The 20,692-nt window shown below is 40.9% G+C and overlaps 1 protein-coding gene across 1 annotated transcript in view; it reads left to right on the top strand.

Moving 5' to 3' along the window:
- Window positions 1-16,625, top strand: part of vegfba (vascular endothelial growth factor Ba) — a 23,815-nt gene extending 7,190 nt beyond the window's left edge. The window contains exons 2-8 of the mRNA XM_017408440.3: window positions 2,201-2,252; window positions 2,340-2,536; window positions 3,379-3,452; window positions 3,551-3,586; window positions 9,193-9,276; window positions 10,576-10,794; window positions 11,459-16,625. Coding sequence (XP_017263929.1) covers window positions 2,201-2,252; window positions 2,340-2,536; window positions 3,379-3,452; window positions 3,551-3,586; window positions 9,193-9,276; window positions 10,576-10,794; window positions 11,459-11,480 — 684 coding nt within the window. The 3' untranslated portion in view covers window positions 11,481-16,625. The remainder of the gene's footprint in view (window positions 1-2,200; window positions 2,253-2,339; window positions 2,537-3,378; window positions 3,453-3,550; window positions 3,587-9,192; window positions 9,277-10,575; window positions 10,795-11,458) is intronic.
- Window positions 16,626-20,692: the final 4,067 nt, after the last annotated feature.

Below are 20,692 nucleotides of genomic sequence, written 5' to 3'. Positions count from 1 at the left end.
CCACCCGCCAAATGCGGGTAAATATTTGAAGTGGCGGGTGAATTTGATCAACACACACGCCACTGTGGCGGGTTGGCAATTTGAACAGAAAAGCGAAATACCACTTCAGGCGGAGAAAACCCGCATAAAAATATTACAACAGTTCACTACAAACCCATATGATGCACTCGATCCACTACAGATTACATGCAGTCTAACACCAATTAGGTGTTGTGATGAGAAGCTATTTTATTTTCTATTTTTCAAGAGTAGTCGAGGGAAGAACCGAAAGTTAAACGTTTTTTTTTTTAACTAAATCAATGATGTCATGACATTGGTCAGTGTGCGTTCGCGCCTACGGCCGGTGTTCTGACGATCTGTGCTTCCTCGTCAGATTTTCCTACAGTAGCACGGCTAAACAGCGATGTCTAAGGGTCGGTGCTACCCGTCAAAAACTTTTACTTTAAGGCCATAATTAATCCAATCATAGCCTAGACTCAAAACTCATCTACAATGAGCTCCGGGTAAAGGGATTTATATTCCTACTTTTTATGAACTTCTGGGTACCTTGCACCTCTAAACAGCTTGATATCACTCTGTCTGATTCATAACCCCCCCAAAAAAAGATGTTTTAAAGCTTTAAAAAAATCAATTTTGATTTATTTCTCATCTCCAGCCAAACGCAGCAAAAGCAACTTCCAGAGTTGGACTGAACCAACGCAAAGCTAAGGGAGGGAACGTAGAGATTGTTTTTCATCTTATTCTTTTTTTATGAGTCTCCTGCCCCACTTTAGGAAACAGAGGAGCAGCATTAAAATCCCTCCAGTGCCTCATGAGATATTTTGCTAACAGACAGACAGGTCTGTCTCACACAATCATGTTAGTGCTTGAAGTACATGTTGGGGATGACTCTCAGCTACTACCACACCAAATTTTATCCCAATATCTGTGAAAGAAAGACTGAATTATAGCCATTTCGGTGTTTGATAAGGTCAAATAGGTGTGGCAGCCATCTTGATTGGATTAATTAGTTGTCAAGTTAATACATCCTGAGAGTTTTATTAAAATTCATCTTTTAATTCATTACATATTTTGCTAACAGACGCTTGATTGTCTGCCTTTCACAGCAGCGGGTTATATTACCATAACAATGTAAAATATGTAATATATCAAAGCGACTATAACATTATGTTAATATTTGTTAATTTGTCTTGTTCGGTTGGTTCGCTGCTCTCAGAAATTCAGGCTTCGGGGCAAAGGCAGCAGGTGCAACTGGTCTCAATCTGATGTGGAGGACATTTTCACTTCAAATGGATCAGCAGGCCTCGTCCGTGCAGGGACTCTGCTGTATAATGGGTTTCCAGAAGCGCACCTTGATGTTTAATTTAGCCGTCACACCTGCTCTTGCCCTCCTTACAAGTGCGCCCGGGCGTCAGGGTTCAGAGGTTCGGTTTGGCTCCTCTTATCTGCCATCAGGCTTTATTGAGCTTGTCGTGTTCTGATCCCAGGTGTGAAACGCTGCGGTGGTCATTAACGAGGAATACTTTGATCTGTTGAGCTGCTCCAGCAGCGGGTTTTGCAACAGCGTCAAACCGGAGGCTGCGGGCAATAAAACGAGCCTGCGGCCACTTAATGGTTTACTTTGGAAATAAATGCTGATTAGTGATTATTAACAGCTGCGTTCGTTTTAAACAGGATATGAAAACAAAACACTGCTCACCCTTCCATGGTGGAAAAAGAAGCCTTCTTTATGGAGTCAGTCTGATTCAAGATGGCCGCCACAGCTAGGCAACCTTAACAAGCACAAACTCAGTCCTTTTTACAGATGTTGAGCTAAATTTTGGTGCAGCTGAGTCGTTCTTACGGATCACACAATTTCAGCAAGCAAGGCGATGATGTGTTTGTTTCATTTTACTTTAAATGTCCTCCAGACTTTATTTGCTTGTTGAGGTTTTAGCTGAATTTAAGTCCCTCAAACTTCAGATACATTTTTAGTTTTTAATGTAAGGATCTTACAAATTCTTTAAATGATTATAACTGCATAAATGGATGAGAAATCTCCAGTAATAATATTGTCCCACTCTGTTATTTCCTTATCACTGACATAAAGCCTTTCCTTGTGGTTAGAAGGCAGAGCTTTCGGTGGTTTCTTAAAGGTCAACCTGACCTGAAAACCTTATTTCAACAATGAACTGACATCAGTTTTATCCTGTTTTCACAGCTTGCTCACTGGCGGCCTGCAGACTCCCCCAAATCCAGGGAAGGTCGAGAAGGTGGGCTCCAAATGTTCCTCCAAAGACTCCACGGAGCCGAAACTTTAAATCTAAAACGTTGCCCCGCTCCTTGTGTTTCTCCACCAGTGCGGCGGTGGTTGGAGGTGTATTCCCGCAGCGGCTGCGAGCCCCGGGACACTCTGGTGGAGGTGTGGCGGGAGCTGCCGGGGGAGATCCACCATCTCTTCATCCCGTCCTGCGTGTCTGTGAGGCGGTGTGGCGGCTGCTGCGGTGATGAGGCCTTGGAGTGTGTGCCCTCGCTCACACACACACTGACCATGGAGGTACACCCACACACACACACACCTCCACATGTGTCAGCTAGGATAGATGTGGAAATATTGGTTTTCTGCTTGTAATTTCTTTTGTAAGTTTTTTTTCTCATTCAAACTGCTTCTGCATCCTTTGTTCGATTTTAACAATTCTTATATCAAAATATTCAGCTTGGTCAGGAATAGCATAACTTATATATTTTTATAAACTTTTTAAAACATTTAACTTTATTTGAAATAAAATTCCACATAAAAAATACATTGAGATCTCTTCAGATCCTTCAAAAACATTGTTGTTTTTAAAATCGGCTTCAAAAACTTGCCCTATTTGTGTCTTCTTCTGCTATTAGCTTTTAACCACTTTTAAGTTTTAGCTACTTTTTCTGCTTCTTTTAGCTTTCAGCTAAAAGTTTGATCACATTAGCACATTTAGCTTATTTTAGCTTTAGGATCTCTTTTCTTAATTTTAGCTGCTTTGCTAATTTTAGCTACTTATTTATCATTTTATTTTGTTACAGTTTTGTTACTTTTAGCTACAGTTTTGTTTATTTTAATATCTGTTTAGCTAATTTTAGCTGTAAGCTGCTGTTCTTCTGCTTTTAGCTATTGTCTTGACAGGTTTAGCTTATGCTCTGCTCATTGTAGCCTTTGATCTTGTTATTTTAGCTTTTTTTTAAACTAATTTTAGCTTTTATTTTTCTCATTTTAGCTTTTGTTCAGCTCATTTTTGCCACTGTTCTGCTTGTTTTAACTGGTACCACTCAGTTTTAGCTTCTTCTTTCGGCAGTCGTTCAGCATTCCCGCTGCATTTTCGCAGCCAGTAGAATTTCTCTTCTTTTCTTGTGAATTTGCAGCTGATGAGAACGTCCTTCATGAAACACGAGCTCATCGAGCTGCCCTTCGTCGAGCACAGCCGGTGCGAGTGCAGGTAAGAGAAACAAAGTCTGCCTGGACAGAAATGCACGCTGAACCTGCAGTTTATTGACCTCAGGGCACCTTTTACTTCTGCTGTTTTTATCTGCACAGATTAAAAGGACAGCTCCAGCCAACACCAACTACAAGGTAACTTTACATTTTCTCTTTCTTTATGTCTGGGTTTTAATCTCTCTGTTATGTCCTAAGTGTCAGTGAGGTCTGATGTCCCACTTCTTCATTCATCTGTTTTCTAACACTATCTAAGCCCTTATATGATCTCATCTCTGATGATACGCTGATGCCTTTTAATCAGGCGGCCTTACTCATAAAATCAGATCTTTCCGATGAAACCGAAGTAGCTTAAAGCATCTCATTTGAGTTTAAAACATGTCCGACTTATCGGCTGCTTGAGGCCAGAAATAACTCCTCTTCACAACGGAACAAATAAAAAACATTTTTTTATGTAGTTTCCTAAAATATGAGTGTATTTACAATAAATACAGACCAATAAACATGCTTATGCCTGTGTAAGTTATGCTTTAAACAGCAATAGTAGCAAATGTTTGCGAAAACATTGGAATTATTTACACACAACCAAACTTTTCAGGTTGTGGAGAAGAGACTGCTGCTGGTTTAAGTGTAAAAACACAGCTAATAAACCAAAAAACAAGGATGGGATGACAGCACAAACAGCTTAAAACAATTATTTATCACTTTATGACTGCTGTTATTGATATTTTGTAACAATATAGAGAAATATGTGCTATTAGAAGATTTTAGTTTTTATTAGTTTTTGCTGGAAATCAGCTGAAGAGCTCTGACTTGTTGCTTCTCGACCCAGTGTGGGGTCCCAACGTCAACTTTGAAAACCACTGAATTAAGCCAAATCTAATAAACAACGTCCATGTTTACCCATAAAAATGCTTTATGTGTATTCCTTTTTAACAGAGCACTGATTCTGTTTGTCAAAGCAGGAGGCATCTTGGATTTAATATATAGGTGGTGTCATTTTTAATGATGCATTTACTGACATCAGGGCAATAAAAATCTGCCTTTAAACTGAGCAGCAAAGAATTTCACTCCGTGGATTCGGGTTAGTTTGATTAATTGTGCTTTGCCTCATTTCCAGTTCTTCTCGTCAGTGATTCTCTTTCTTGTTGACAGTTTGGTTTATTAACCATTTAGAATGTAGCTTTAAAATCCACATTTTTTACCTCCGTGTTTACTGTTGCGCATCTTCCTCCTCGTGGTTTTCGTCTCTGTGTTGCTGTGAGACCCAGGCCTGTGGATCGATCAAACTGGCGTCACGCAACTCGTGGGGCAGAGTTTCACGTCATCCGTGTGAACGTTTGTGTGACTTCTAGTAAATCTGTAACATTTTCAGGGCTGAAAAACTGCCCAGGGAAGATTTCTGCGGCCGACTGTAGAGCAACTTGAATACTAAAGGCCTAACAGAGCCGCCGCCTTTCATGCCAGAATTTCAATTTAATTATAGTCGTTTGAGTCAAACCGTGCAAAAGATGTTCTCACGAGATGCGTTAGCTCTTAAGTGCGTGCTGCAGATGACTCTCAGCTACTGCCACATCAAATTTCAGCTCAGAATCTGTAAAACTGTCCGAACGTAGCCATTTCTGTGTTTTCCAAGGTTAGTTGGCTGCGTCTGTTAAAATCCCCTGGTTCTTCAGGTACAGCGTGTTGTGCAAACACAAAAGGCAAACAGACACGCAGACATGGGCAAAAACATGATCACCCTGTCCTCTCTGCAGGCAGTAAACTTGTTGTTGCTGAGGCGGGATTGATCCGGAGGCGGTGGGTTATAAATTAGGTGTCTAAAAGCCCCGGCTCACCAGGATAGCTCGCTATTATGCAACTCCTCTGTTAAGGTTTACTTATCTCAAGGTCAGCAGGCTTTCAGAGCTGCAGATTTGTTGTCAGCAGACGAAAACACAGCAGAATATGTTGTTGCTTATTAATCTCTTCTGCCTGTAGGTTAAAGTAAAAAGTTTTTAAAAAAATAAACCCTTCCTGCTCTGCGTGTAGAAACCTCGTTCTTCGGGTTTTCTGAGAAGGAAAGTTTCTCTCGGATCTGTTTGTTTGTTTGTCCCAAACTGCCAGGTCCTGCCAGATAATCACATAATTGCACCTTTAATGTTTATGTCCCCCTGCTTCCTGTTTGGACGTGGACATAAATACAGGACTCCAATGTATGCATGTGCATTTTTGAAGACATATTTGTCCATAAAGATCTTTGAGTTTTGTACGCAGTTTTCTAAAATCTTGATGCATTATTTGCATGTGTGCAAACGTTTAGGGTTTCTTTTGTCGGGTGTTTTTTGAGTGATGTTTTCGTACGAGTGTGTGTAAATGTGAGTTAGGATCTGTGTGACTCTCTGCCAGCCTCCCCCTGGGACGGTCCGCATCCTGTTGTCACCATAGTGATGATTTTATCTCCCTGGCCATGTGCTCTCTCACAGACAGACGGAGCGCAGTCACGCATCCTTAATAGTAAATCAGAGCTCCAAAAGCAACAACAGCAGCAGCAGCTGCAGCTGTTTATAATGCCAGGGCAGAGCTGGGTAACGCTGTCAACAGAACGGGATCAAATTTAATACAGACGATACGAGCAGAACAGGAGTCAGAGCCTGAAAACTGGAACCAGAGCAGGGGGATTGATGATGGCGCTTCTCAGGCTTACACTGCCACAGGGGACGTTAAAAATCGCCCGCCGCCTTTCAGACTAAGAGTACCTCATGTTGAGAAATGATGGAGTTTTTGGCCAAACCTTGAAAAAGACATATTATATGCAATCTTATGCGAATGTGAATGACTCTCAGCTACTACCACACCAGATTTTAGCTCAATATCTGTAAAATTCGCTGAATTTTAGCCATTTCTGTGTCCCCTAAGGTCAGTCGTCCGTAGCAGCCATCTTAAATTGAGTTGACTCCAAACGTTAATCAGTTGTAGCCGAATATTCACTGATTATTTCCCGAAGGTTTCATTAAAATCCATCCAGTGAGATATTTTGCTAACAGGCAAACAGCGTTGACTCCAACTTTAAGCAAAGATTTCGTGGAATGAGCAGCCCTGGGACTGAATGTTGTGAATCACTTTCAACTCCATCAAATCTTATCACAATATCAGTAAAACTGACTTAATTGTGGCCATTTTGAGGTTGTCTGTGGCGACCATCTCCTAATGTTAATCAATTAAAAAAAGGACTTCCTGTGATTATTTCCTACTCGTCCAGCGGTTCATGAGATATCTTGCTAAGAGATAAACACATGAGCATAAACATTGTTGTTTGCTTTCCGGCATTAGGCGATAAATATATCGGTGTAGTAATATAAAAACTCTTGAGATGCTGATGTGATTACAGCTGGGGTTGGTTCTTTTTTGCTCTTGAGTGATTCAATGAGGCACATTGTGGTGCCTAAATGCTCAGTGCGGGTTTTGAAAATGTTTCCAGAATAACAAGTGAGTGAGGCTGTTTGACAAATGAACTCTAATGAAGTGAAAAGCAAAGGTCTGGCCACTATAACGCAGGGCAGTCATGGTAAAAAAATCCCTTTGAAATGTACGTGGAGAGAGGAATTGAGTAAATTTATAGTTATTTACAGCTAATTGCAATCACTGGTCCCATGGTAGTGAGAGTTTTAAATATTGCCAAATAAAATATTAGATATTGTAAACCTATTTCCTCACCTTGAAGGTCTGAAACTGTGAGCCAAAGTGACGTTTTATGTTGTAAACTTAAGTGTTTGTTGTTCTGAGAACTGGTGCCGGGTCAACACCTTAACTTTAGCTTGTAAAATCACCTCCACTCTGTTTCTGGGAGGTTTCTCTGCTTTTGTACAACGGAATCTGTTTTCAGAAAAACAGATTTCAGGAAAAACAGATTTCACTGTAGGATTTCTTCTCCATCTCCCAGCAGTCATCCTTGTTATATTGAAAACATTCAAACAACTAACCACAACTTTCCCATTTCCCACCAAGTTATTCACGAGAGCTTCGCACAGTGTGGCGTGACTTTCATGATGTGCAAAGCTGAACCATTGCTTGTTTTTTTATTTTTTATTTCTTAAATTTATACCCCCACTCACATTTAAACTGTTGTCTTGGTACAAAAATCTTATTTCTGTTTGATTTGAAGCAGGATTTTGTTTTGTGTTTTGTGTCACCAGACCAAAAAGTTTCCCTTTTACAGTTTTGCAAAAGCAGATCTGTGTCGGACTCGGTGATGTATTTTTCAGGTCATGAGTTTTTTGCATCCGAAAACGTGAACCTTAACTATATTTATCTCAGACTGCAAACCAGAGGGGTGGAGTTGGAAGAAGTCACACGACTCTTGTTGTGGAGATCACCTCTAAAGGCTCAGTAAAGTCATAGTTTTTCCTTTTATTTTCTTATTAGTTTCTTCTTCACCATATGTCCATATGTGCGATTATTTTTGTTCTTGTTTGTTGCTTGAAGTTTCCCATTTTCCCAAACTCTTGGTAGGGCTGATGCACCAAAATAACCTTCTTAGTTTGGCTTAAAATACAGTATTTCGTAACGCTGCATGTTCTTCTCATTGTGTAATGAGTTCTGAGTGGGTTCTTTTGGTTTAAAATGTTGACGTTGCAAATACCTGCGGTTTGCAGAAAATGGAAAAAAAAAATAATTTTCTGGGTGCCTTTTCTGTTCTGTAAGAAACATATGCACAGTGCTGTCAAAATACTTCAATGACGGCGCTTTTTGCACTGCTACATACACTTATGTCTTGGATTACAAGGCAGTTATTTTGTTTCCACCGGCTGCAAACGATATCATTACAGTAAATATCGGACGTGTTCCAAACACGTGGGCGCCTAATAATCATCCAGGCTTTTATAAATTAGAAATTAGGGCCCAGGATAAATATAATAACAGGAATATTTTCCTTTCCCAGATGCAGTCAGGCTGATAAACTGCTCGAAATAGTCATGATGAAGCCTTTTTTTGTGCACTTTGATTTAATGCCATCTCTGCTGTGCACTTGAACTCCCATTTGCTGTTCAGTATCCATTTTTTTATATTTTTCTGACTACTTTCATTAAAGCTATTTACTTTTACTTTTTAATGTTCTCTCTCAGGCTTGTAATACTGTGTTTTGTTCCAAATTTTTAAGAATGACAACAAAGTTTCTTGAATCTTTGATTGGCAAATTTTTCTTTCAGGAGAATTTTAACTATTCTATCTGGTAGGAATGTTATTAAAATTTCACTTTTTATGATCTGTGTGAGTGGTGAAAAATGTAAATAAAGTTACAAAGTAAAATGCTGACCAAGGATAAATATCATGAACTAATATTCCAATAACGCTACAAATCCTTTAAAAGGGAACAAGAAACTCACAGGAAAGTCACCAAGCTGTGACTTTTCTCATCCAGTTTGATTATTATGCAAAATTTCTTTTCTTTCATGAACAAAAATGTCAAATCCACACATTTAAATCCAAGTTGGCATGCAAGAGCTGTTTGGTTGTATAAAACAAGATGTGTCTAATCGGAAAGAAATCCATATCGGTCACATAAAAGAATAAATAAATGATGGAGAACTAATAGGAGAACGTGCAGCCGTCAGATTTTCACGCAGGGATGCATTCAGCACCCGGTGGTTGCTGGGATTCAGATTTGACTGTTTTTTTGTTTTTTGTGACAGATGTCAAAGCTGATAGCAAGAGACTGAACGTGAACTCCTGACCGAGTGTGTTAACATTTTGTCTGTTCTCAGGCCCTACCTAAAGCCGGCGAGAAAAGAGAAGAAAGGGCAGGGCAGGAGGTCCAAACAGAAGAAGCCTGAAACCGTCAGATTCGTGTACGTTGAACGTTCGTGACGCGTGTAAAATCTTCTTTTAACTCAGCAGCCTCCGTAAGGGTTTTTCAGAGCCACTCGGGCCCAGTGAGAATGTTTTTGTTAGAGAAAAACTGGGTTATCTGGTCTACAGTTTAACTGAAGGACGATTTGTTTTACAGCCACAGCAACAGTCAAGGTCTCACACACACACACTATAATCCACTGTTAAACTCCTTAGTCACGCTTATCAACTGCTTTCAGCCTGTAGTTAAATAATATTTGTTATCATAAGCAGGATGACATGTTGTGTTTCATAATTCTCACCACACGTATAAAAACTTGGTCACTTGAACTTTAAAGCCCATGAGTCCTGAGCTGAGAAAGATAAAAGAGTCAGCGCTCTTTTCCTCTCCAGTGTTTTTTTTATCTGCTTCGCTGTCAGTCATTTCCGGCCCCCGGGGGCCAGAGGTGGCTCAGTTTGGGTGTGATGTCCCTCAGCACCCATCCATCATTCAGAAAAGGCTTTATTCAGGCTCTGGCAGGGGTGAAATCTGTGTAATTTGCTCCCAAATGCCACCTCCTCTGTCCATGCCAGCGGCAGGCGTGGTCACTGCCGATGGGAACAAAGATGGCCCCTCTCTGCCTCATTAAGTAACTTCATTAACACGGCCCAGTCTCCCGGGGAAGACAGGGGCGGAACTAGCTCCAGTTAATGGACCGACTGACGCAGGCAACTTTCTCAGACCCAGGCCTCGGAGAGCGAAAGTGTAGGTCGTCTAGAGGTGGAACTGAAGGCCTCAAAGGCAGCAAGGCGAACATATAGCCATGGTAACAGACAGAGAGACAGACGGACAGAAAAAGGAGCTAGTTTGTCAGCAGCTAAGGAAACATTATCCCACATTAGTCACACATCTCCCACACACGGCTTCGTTGGGGTTTGTCTCAGACAGGCTGTGTGCGTGTTCAAACAAGCCTTGCATTTCATTTTTAGCCACTCGGAAGCTGCAATCGCTTTTGTCCAGACGGAAATACCTCAATAATTAGTGGACAGACTGTCATTAAACTGTTCATTTATGGTCTGCAGATGAGGAAGCCATCCGTAAAGTGGACATTAGTGGTTCTAAATTAAATAATAAGTGATGCTGTAATGAATTTTGGCCAGGACTGTTATGGAGCACTTGTGATAAATGAAAACCATGACATCCCTTCAGTTTGCCACTGAAATCCACTCTTGTTTTCAGTTTCCTTTGAATATTCAGTGAGTAATTCTGTAGCTAATTGCGTTGTTTTTTTGGGCTCTTATTTTTTTGTCCCATCCAGAACCCACGCTCCTCTGGCTCCTACTTCCACGCCCTCTCCTCCTCCATCGCCTCCTGCCACCACTCTACCTCCTTCACCTGCTCCATCCCCAACTCCTCGATGCCGCCCCTGCAGAGGAAGGAAATGGGCCCTGGATGCAACATCGTGTCAGTGCAGATGCACCGTCAGAGCTGAGAGCTGCAGCCGGAAAGGCCAGAGTCTCAACGGTCGTCGCTGCAAGTCAGTGCACACAAAACTCTGAAAAGTTGGGGTTTTAAATTAATATGTTTGGGCGTTTTTTTTCAAAGAGTCGTTGAGGCATCCTGTGCTTTAGATCATTTTCAGATTTCCATCTATTTTTAGCAGAATTCAGAATGAAATATTTAATAAGTTGCTTTAACGTGTGTTGAGTGCCGCTTGGATAGCGAGCTGATAACAAATAGTTTAGTTTCCCACCAGTTTCTCTCACCACCTATGTGTTTTTGCACCCTTTATAGAGCATTCTTTATCCCTTCCTTATGTTTCGTACCTAATTTCTTGTTTTAATGTTTCACTGAATGTTTTTTGAGTAGATCTTTAGGATTTCCAAACTGTTTTTGCTCTTTCGATTGTGTTCTCTGTCTGCTCTGGTTGCTCCACTGACTGCCAGCCTGAGTTTGACCCCGTCTTTAAGCACTGAACTTGAATTTTGGACTTCTGCCTGTTTCTGGTCAATGGTGGGGTCCTTTCATCTTTTAATCCCCGCCATGGGATTTCAACATAACCCCAAAAAGCTCTTAACTGTGGTATATTTGATGTAGAAAATGTACATTTGTCCGAACAAGTGGTTCTGAATTAGCTCTATATAAATCAAACAATATATTTCATGCTAACACCTTCCTCTCTCTGTTATTTATCATTTTAGATGTGAAGCAACCAGGACTTGACGGGTCCAGCCACTTCCTTCCAACGCCACCTAATTCTTCTCAGTTCATTTCCCACTCTCAGCATCAGTATCGATGCCTGAACCTCCAGCATCTCGAACTGATGGATGTCTTAGTAGGAGCACACACTAGAACCCGTACGAGTGCATCATCACACCCTAAATGTGCTGTGTTTCTGCATGTGTGCGAGCATATTTTCCCCCTTGCTTCTGTGGCAAAGCTTTCATGTACACGTGTCACATGAGTGGAGGAAGAAGGTGCCAGAAAAATGACAACTTTGAGAGGCTCGTGGACAGCGTCTGCAGGCGAATGAACTCTGCCATGTTGTTTTGGAGCCTGGACTCCAAGACGTAGCCTGTGACTGCCACCAAACTGCTGAAGACACCAGGGGAACAAAGGAATGGTTGGACAGGAACAAACTGGATGAACGGGGCGGGCTCAGACAGGTGTGCTAAATGTCGACACTTCAGTGAAATATTTTACTATTTTCTGTCAAGGAAACTGCAAATTAAGATGGATCCCAGCAGCCACAAGCTATTTATGGACAGATGAACTCTGAGTTAGACCAGAAGGATATAGGACACGCACATGAGCTGGCACCCTGGTGTCTGTGGACCTATAGCTGAGCTGCATGCTGGGACGGATGGTATTTGTGTGGTCTCCTCGTTGAAAGACGCAGATGGGTTATCCCTGCACCCGTTCACTCTTATTCAAAGCGTATGACCACGGGCTGGCTCTCCAAGCCGCTTTCCGGCATTTGTTTAATTTGAGCCCTTTGTGTCCGTCTCCCCTCAGCTCCTCGATTGAAAGAAGCCGCTTTGCCTCGCTTTTCCTCTCTTTGCCTCTCTTTTAGGCAGTGAGGAGAATGACAATAATGAGGCCTGGCGGCTCTCCACCGCTTCACACACACACACACACACACACGCACACACACAAACATTCACACTTCTAATACCAGGAACACAGACAACACTATAAATGCAGAAACACTCAGTCTGCCACAGCACACATTCATATTTACACACACACAAGCAATGTGAAATGAATGCAGGTAGCCATAAGCTTTTATTTGTATAAATATGTCAGTCGTTTATTTTGCGATTTAAAGCAAAATCTGCATAGAGTATTTTATAACATGTCACTTTTATATTTTATTATAATTCTGAGTTGATTGGAAAGATATTGCAGAGTATATTGCAGAATGTTTCTCTCTCTTTTCTTTTTTTTTTCTGTTTGTGTTCATCTTTAATCCTTCTGTGTAACGAGTCACGCTGGGTGGCCTGCTCAACCGATACCCAAATGTATTGAATTTAAACAGAGAGGGCTCACACGAGCCACAAATGGGAGACTCTATACATTACAATGTGCAATTCAAACAATCACTGGGGTTGGTGTTGTGTGCGGCACACAGAAACCAAGCAAATAGCCGTCCACCGGTGCAGTGAAAGGAAAACATAGCTATTGTTGTTGCGTGTTAGAGACCGGATGAGGAGAGTATTATTCATTCAGAACATAACTTGTTTATATTCTGAGTGAATCTCAGTTTTTTTTTCCTCCCTCTCAGTGTTACTTTACAACAGTTTGGTTGCTGGGCTGGAAACAGGGTTTTGAGATGTGACAGCTTCAGAGAGGTTTACTTCCTGCAGCTTGTCAATCAGTGCAAGGAGCTCAGAGAGGACCTGAAGTGGCAGGTTGGGGAGTTTGAACCCAGTTTTTTTTTTCTACACCCATTCAGAGCCCGTCTGCTGTGCCAAATTACACTGAGAACATTGTACCCGTGCACATTATGGTTTAGGATTAGAAAATGAGAAACAATAGATTGGAGACTCCATGATTCCTGTCTGCGCTCGCTCCCCCCCCCCCGTCAGGATTCACCCAAACCTGCTGATTGAAGAATAGTCACCCAGAAACATCATGCAGCCTCGCAGCGTGAATTATTTATGTGTCAGCCCCGAAGCAACCGAACTTTGTTCCAGTGGCTGCTGAAATAAGCTTTGTATTTATACTCTCCTGAGATGAGATTATGTTTTTTTTTTCCATGCTCATTGTTCAGTGTTTATCGCTGTCAATCAATGCTTCAATCCCTACCTCTATATATAACATACTAATGACAAAGTATTAGAGCATTATTGTTACTTTCTCTGTGTTAGATCAGATATTAATGATACATTTGGCAATAAGCACATGTCTCTGGGGCAGATTATTACTGCGCCAGGGATTATTACTGATTATTACTGGTTTAGAGGAAGATTTCTGAAGGGAAGAACTTTCTATGACAGGAGAGCTGAACTGGTCCTCCAAACACAGACCAGACACTGTGTGGAAATGTGGATAAGGTGGTGATTTCCCAGAGCCTTTTTAGCCTCAAAGTAACAGTGACCAATTATAGCTATATAGGAATTATTTTGGGAAGTATACTTTTGAGTTATATGAGACAATGAATACATTTTTCATATTTTATATGATAAATACAAATCTGGATGTTGCATATAATCAGGTTTGGATTAAAACTGTAGAAATACAGATACATGAGTCTGTCAGATTCATCGATTCACAGGCTCTTCATTTGGTGGTTTTCAGTGATTTTCACCAGAAAATTTCCTAAATAATCATCAGCAACACCTATAAAGCTGCAAAACCAAAGCAATTAACCCCTATGAGTAAAAGACACTTGAAACCGTTTTGTTATTCCTCCTTGTTCCCATCATCGCCCTGAAGTGAGGTTTTTTTTCTGCTCCATGAGCGTAAATAAACATCCTCTGGTTTAAAACTCAAGAGATTCAGCCCAACGATGCTGAAGACATTTTTTTGTCTTAAACGCAAAGAGCTGCCTCTTTGAGGAAACTCAAAAAAATTTCCGACAAGTTGAGTTTTAATAACAGATGGTCCTGGAGCACAGACCTCCTAGGTGGAGAGGTTAAAGGTCTTGGTAGGGAGATTATGTTACTTTTGGAAAAAGCCGAGCTACTTTAGTCCTGTTTTCTTTCTTAACGCCACACTAAACCACCCAGCTGATGAGCCAAACCACATATATATACAGGATATTCATGAATTATTGTATCTGTTCTCTCATCTAACTCTCGGCAAGAAAGGGAAAAAAGTGTACTTCCCAATTTATTTATTTTTTTTACAACCATTCCTTTAAAGTTTCGATGTTTTGAACTTGGGGTTCTGTGGAAGGTTATGAACAACTAATATCCTACCTGCTGTAGAACAGCCTCAGTTTAAGGAAATAAAGTTTAATTCTGACCGGACTGGTGAGCTCATGGATAGTCCAGAGTAAATAGCTGTAGCAGTTCTTGTGCAGTCTGGGACATTTCCAGTAGGAATATAATAATAACGGCGTAATATGAAATAGACGATAATGTAAAGGTTTTTAATAAGAGCATTTGCATGAACTGCTGAGACATTTTTTAATACTGGCATTATTCCCTTTTAGTTGATTCACTCAATAGAACACAAGAAGGATGGGATATCACCTCCTCACGTATCCTGGTTGAAGACACCTCTATTTCTGCCTTTAGGCAAATGACTTGATGATGACACGTGACTCCTAAATTGTTTATCCTCACCGTCATTCTTCATTCTACCCCTGGCTGAGAACGCCTCTTTCAAGACAGGCTGACTAGCTTCTGCTAGTTAGCTCTCTGTCTCGAGAGGCATTATCTTAACTGTTTATGGTGGTGTTAGTCTCGGCTCCCTGTTGGTTTCTGCCCGCGCTCATTTATTCCTTTCACTGTTTGGCTTTGTGGTTCTGGATGAGCGCCAAGCGGACACAGGAGAAGTCTTCTGTTCACCCTTGTCCTCAGGGGTGCTGCTTCTCGCTTCATGAGAAGGACCGGCACAAGGCTTGTCCCATCTATCTGGAGATTGTCCGAAGACGGGTTAAGTTCTTGGAGAGGCTGCTGTCTCACAGAAAGACACGCTTACTCTCCGAGTCGAGGAACATGGTTCTTTGGTTCCCACTTCCAGCTGTGCAGACCTCACGGATGACGTGGACGGATTAGCTTAAAAACAAAAAGAACAGAAACTGGAGTTGTTTAAGGGCAGCAGCAATCCCACTTTGGTCTTGGCTTTGCTCAAACTAGTCAGCTCAGAATTAAACTCTGTTTCCCCAAACTGAGGTCACACAAAGAGCTATCTACAACAGGTAAGATATTAATTGTTCATAACCTTCCCACCGCACCACACTTCTAAAGATCTGAACTATCCCTTTGAGGTTCTCTTTTACTTACCTCCAGTCATTCCTGTTTGTACAATCTGGATTTGCATAAATGAAATAATTTTCCATATTTTTTCCAATAATAGTTCAAAAAAGGCTAATTTTAAATAAGAAAACAAATACTGTATTTTGGAAAACCTAAGAGTCTTTGAGCTTCAGTACAGATTGCATTTGCGTTTGAGATTGCAGAGCACATATTGTAGATCGGTCCATTGAAACAAAGGTATATTAAATGTATATTAAGGAAAAAAGTGACATGTTTTCCCCTCAGTAGACTTGTGTGATGTAAACATTCCTTCTAAAAATCCTGCAGCGCTCACATTAACGTCTCTGGGGTCCAACTTCTACACGTTTTGACCAAATTTTCTGTTTGATTTCTGCTCTTAGCTAAGTCTGCTGAGATGTGCTGTTATCTGTCCTGTCTTTCTGACGTCACAACCCCTGAGGATTAAAAGTGTGGACATGTTAATATCTTATTCAAATGTCCTTATCTTGTGAGCATCAAACATCTGTGTGATTTGTATCTACACAGTTCAGCCTCCGGTGTCTAAATATAGCTTACCCTTACTGAACTATATAACATCTAATAATCTGTCATATCCATACTGTGTATGACTTAGAGCATACTTTAGAAAATGTGTTTGTAATTTTCATTTTAGCTGTTCCTTGCAATGAATCTCTTCTCTGCAATTACCACTGTAGCCTACGTAGAGGAGAAACTACACTACATTTGTTTTGCTGCTACACCATTTGTGCCCTTTTATGATGTCTGTAGAAAACAAAGCAGGTTTATGTTGTATTAGCAAAAGGTAATCGATTCAGTGTCCTCATGAAAGTGTACTCTGCATCCTCAAATATATTCAGAACTATACCACACTACAACCTTGATGTTACAGATGTTATTAAAGGAAATGTCTTATTTTTCATATAAACTTTCGTTCTCTTCCTGCCCGTCTGATTTGCTCTCTGCTCCGGCCTCCTCCTGTCTTTGTTTCTTTTGTTTTTATTCTCTCGTTCAGCTGTAATGAAAGGTAAACAGCCACTTCTCATTACGCTTGCCACCCTGGGAGTTGTGGCACCGAGAAAAAGTGCGTATGTGACGTGACGTGATGTTGTGAGACATAATATTGTTGCTGCGCCTCCTCTAATCTGTGCTGCTGAGTCAGACGTACAAAGGTGTGCACAGCGCCACACTTTATGTGCATGCGTAAAATAATCAGTTTACACAAACACGCATGAGGCTCTTGCACTCACTTGCATTTAAATTTTGTGATCTTTTACTGGTGAGTTTGTGTCGTTATGGCAGCTTTGTGCAGAACATGAGGCAGTTTGTGTTTGTTGTTGCAAGCGTGTGAGAGCCCCTGAATGAAGATTTTAATCTGTATTTTGTTCACAATCTGTATCTGGCAGGCTCCAGCAGAACCGGTCAGTAATTTGGCTCTGTTTTCCTCCTGCTGGTAATGATGTTCTGTCTTCATTTGTTTCCACTTTAGCAGCGCTTATTACAAACCAAATGTATGCTGACGTATGAAGCTCCTGCCTGTTAAAGCGATTCTGAGCCATTAACATCTTACCTGCTGCAGAAAGCTCTTTGAACAACCTCAGTTTGAAGAACTAAAGTTTATTTCTGACCGGATTAACAAGCTAACGGCTAGTCTGAGCGGGGCCAAAACCAAAGTGGACTGCTGCTGTCTAATAACAAATTCAGTCTCAAGCTTTTAGGAGCAGTTCATCTAAACACAATTATATAAACCTTTGTATTGCCATCAATTTTACATTAGATGGTTATTTACATAAAGATCTGATTATTTACACGCACAAATTGCAGTAGCTGCAGCTAATTGTATCACTTCCAGTGCAGCCTGGGGCACTTCAGGTGAGAATATCATTATATTTCTGCTAAATTAACATGTAATGGGAATATAAAAATTTATAAAAAGAGGCTATTTCAAGAGCTGTAGGATTGGAGTAGGACTAGATGTGAGCTCATCAGTCTAGTCAGGACTGAACTCTGTCTAAACTGAGGGTGTTCAAAGAGCCACCCACAACAGGTAAGATATTAATGATTCATAACCTTTTCACAGAACCCCGCCTCAAAACATCCGAACCACCCGTTTAATTTATAAACGTGTATTATAGATCTATGACCTTACAGAAAACTGAGGAAATCCATTTGAAGGAAAGGAAAGGAAAGGAAAGGAAAGGAAAGGAAAGGAAAGGAAAGAGGGAAAAGGAGAAGAAGATGAGAGGAGCTACAGTAAGTGCTGCTACCAACCTCCTTGTCGAAGGGCATGATGCCAGAACTAAATATAGCAGCAAGATTAGGGAGACAGAGAAAGAGAAAAGGACAGAGTGAGTCATATATCTTGATGCTGAGAGGATGCTTTTCTTCTAGGATCTATTTTTAAGGCTGTTGCAATTCTAAAAGCTCCACGGTTATTGTAGAAAAAGGAGGAACAATACGTTTCTCTTTATCTCTCTATATACTGTATTTCATGCATTAGTTTTAGATGTCTCCTTGTCTCCTTGTCCTCCTTTCAGCCCCCCCTCCATCCCTCCACACCACCGTGTCTCTCTCAGTCTGCACTTGTACTTCCTGTATTTTTCCACCTTGCTTTTCTCTGCATTCACGCTCAGTGTTTTTTCTAATAACTGCAGCCATGGTTTCCTCCCCTCTCAGTGTAGCAGCAGCTGTGTTGAAGCAGGTACTGGACTATCTGGTCTGCGACCGTGTGTGTTGTTAGATGGTATCAGTGTTACACTGAGTGTGTGTGTGTGAAAGAGAGAGAGAAAAGTGTAGATTAACTAGACAGAAAAATGTGAGATTCAGTTCAGCGTTAGCAAGGTAGACGTGAACACAAAGAACTTTTTTTTTTTCTTTTGCAGAAAAACAAACTTTGTTATCGTCAACAGAAATGTGGATCCACAGACCTTGTCTGTCTCTCTCCACTGAAGGACATCAGCCTTGATAAAAGATTTACGTTCTTTTTACAACATGGGAAACACCATGTGCAAAGTCAACAAATTAAGATTAAGATTTCACCTTCGATAAAGAAATGAGTTATAGTTTAAAAAAAAAAAGCCTTGATGCTAATCTTCATCCCCATGTTTGGAGTTTATAGTGGAAGTGTTAACAGGCCAACATTTTGTTCCCATAACCACAGAAGACTGTCATGTGCTGGGGTGAAGGAGGCGAACCCTGAGCGCAGACTCATGTTGAAACAAAAACTAATTTATTTTGAAATAAAAGGCAAACCCAAAACAAAGGCTGACGTGGCAGCAAAACCTAGACTAAATACAAAAAAACATTAACTAACTAAACTAAACCTGAACAGACCTGAGACTAAAGATGAACCACTGGAGACGAGAAGGCACGAGCAAACAGAACAGCACATCAGGGAGACAAGAGTATGACAATGAACCAGCAGAGAGGTAGAGAATGTGACCGGGTATTAAAGGCAGAGGGTGATTAGTGGAAGTGGGCACAGGTGAGATGATTAAGGAGCTAGAGGCAGGTGTAGATGGGTGAGAATGGGGAAGAGAGAGAGAGTGACTGAGGAGAAGTGAATGTTGGCTGAGGCACAGGGAAGAGACAAAAAACACAAACAATAAACTCTAACTGAAACATGAAGACAAAACAATTCAAAAACTCAGATCCTAACAAAGACAAACAAAAGCTGAATCTAATGACATTTTTTTTTCCTTTTTTAGTTCAGATAGTGATCCTTTGAACTGGGGGTCTGCGAAAAAGTTAAGAACAGTTTTTAATTTACTTGTAGCTCCTTGAATGGCCTCAGTTTGAAAAAGTTTACCTCTGACTGAACTAACAAACATCTTAAAACAACTTCAGTTTAAAATATTCACATGAACTCTATTTTAGGAACATCCACACCATTTATGCAGATATTTACAATGAATTGTATGCACAAACAGCTGCAGCAGCAGCAGCTAGCTGTATCACATCATGTGCAGCCTGGAGCAGGATTAATATATTTCTACAGAATAACTGTGTAATGCAAAGTGAACAATTTTATTCATTTCACCAGGAAAATCCCATTTAAATTCCTTTTTTTTCAAGGGAGGCCTGGTCCTGAAGGCAGCCTAAATGTTTGTTTTTTTTAATATGGGAGGAAACACGAGGAGGACACGCTCCACACAGAAAGACCCCAAACACAACCCGGGGCTTGAACCCAGGACCTTCTTGCCATGAGACAACAGTGCTAACCACTAAGCTGTCCTGCTGCCATTTTGAGATTTACAGTTATTTAAAGATGGCAGCAGCCCACTTTGGTCTTGGTCCAGCTCAGACTAGCTGCTAGTCCATCAGTCCGCTTAGATTTATAATTGACTTTTCCAAAATGAGTTTATTTAAAGAGCTGTCTGCAACAGGTAACAACAGGTTCATTACCCTTCCTCAACACCACACATCAAAATATCTGATCTGCCCTTTTAATAAGGCTCAGCCCCCTTTTATTGTGCACTTTAGTACAAAAAACACGCTGAGCCAAACAAAGACATGAGACATTCAGTCACAACTAAACAGATTGAAATAACGGACGTATAAATAGTTTAAATAGCATAAAATATACATGATATGTATGAGAAAAGACTGTTATTTAAACAGAGGATGAATAAGATGTTATTTTCTGACTTGATATGTACAAACATCACAAAAGTCAGCGTGTGAAAGCATGAGCAGAAGGAGAGTTGTCCTAAAGCGAGGAATAAAAGCTGACAGTGAATATAGCTGAGCTGATGAGGGTTGGTGCTCTGACAACATGGTGGAGGGGACGGATGGGGTTTTTTTCTTGCGGTTGGGGGTCCAGCAGGTGAGGACATACTTGTGGTTTAGGCATGCTTAATCCTGTCAGCAGGAGGATGCGGGTACCAGCAGGAGAAAGAGGACTTCAGAGAGTCTGCTGGATCTTATCTTCATCTTTCCATACCATACCTGCAGGTCGACTCACCTGAGGCAGCAGTTAATCACATCCCT

This window comes from Kryptolebias marmoratus, linkage group LG9, assembly GCF_001649575.2.
Source record: "Kryptolebias marmoratus isolate JLee-2015 linkage group LG9, ASM164957v2, whole genome shotgun sequence".
NCBI classification, from domain to species: domain Eukaryota; kingdom Metazoa; phylum Chordata; class Actinopteri; order Cyprinodontiformes; family Rivulidae; genus Kryptolebias; species Kryptolebias marmoratus.
This window is presented reverse-complemented; position numbering and strand designations above follow the sequence as displayed.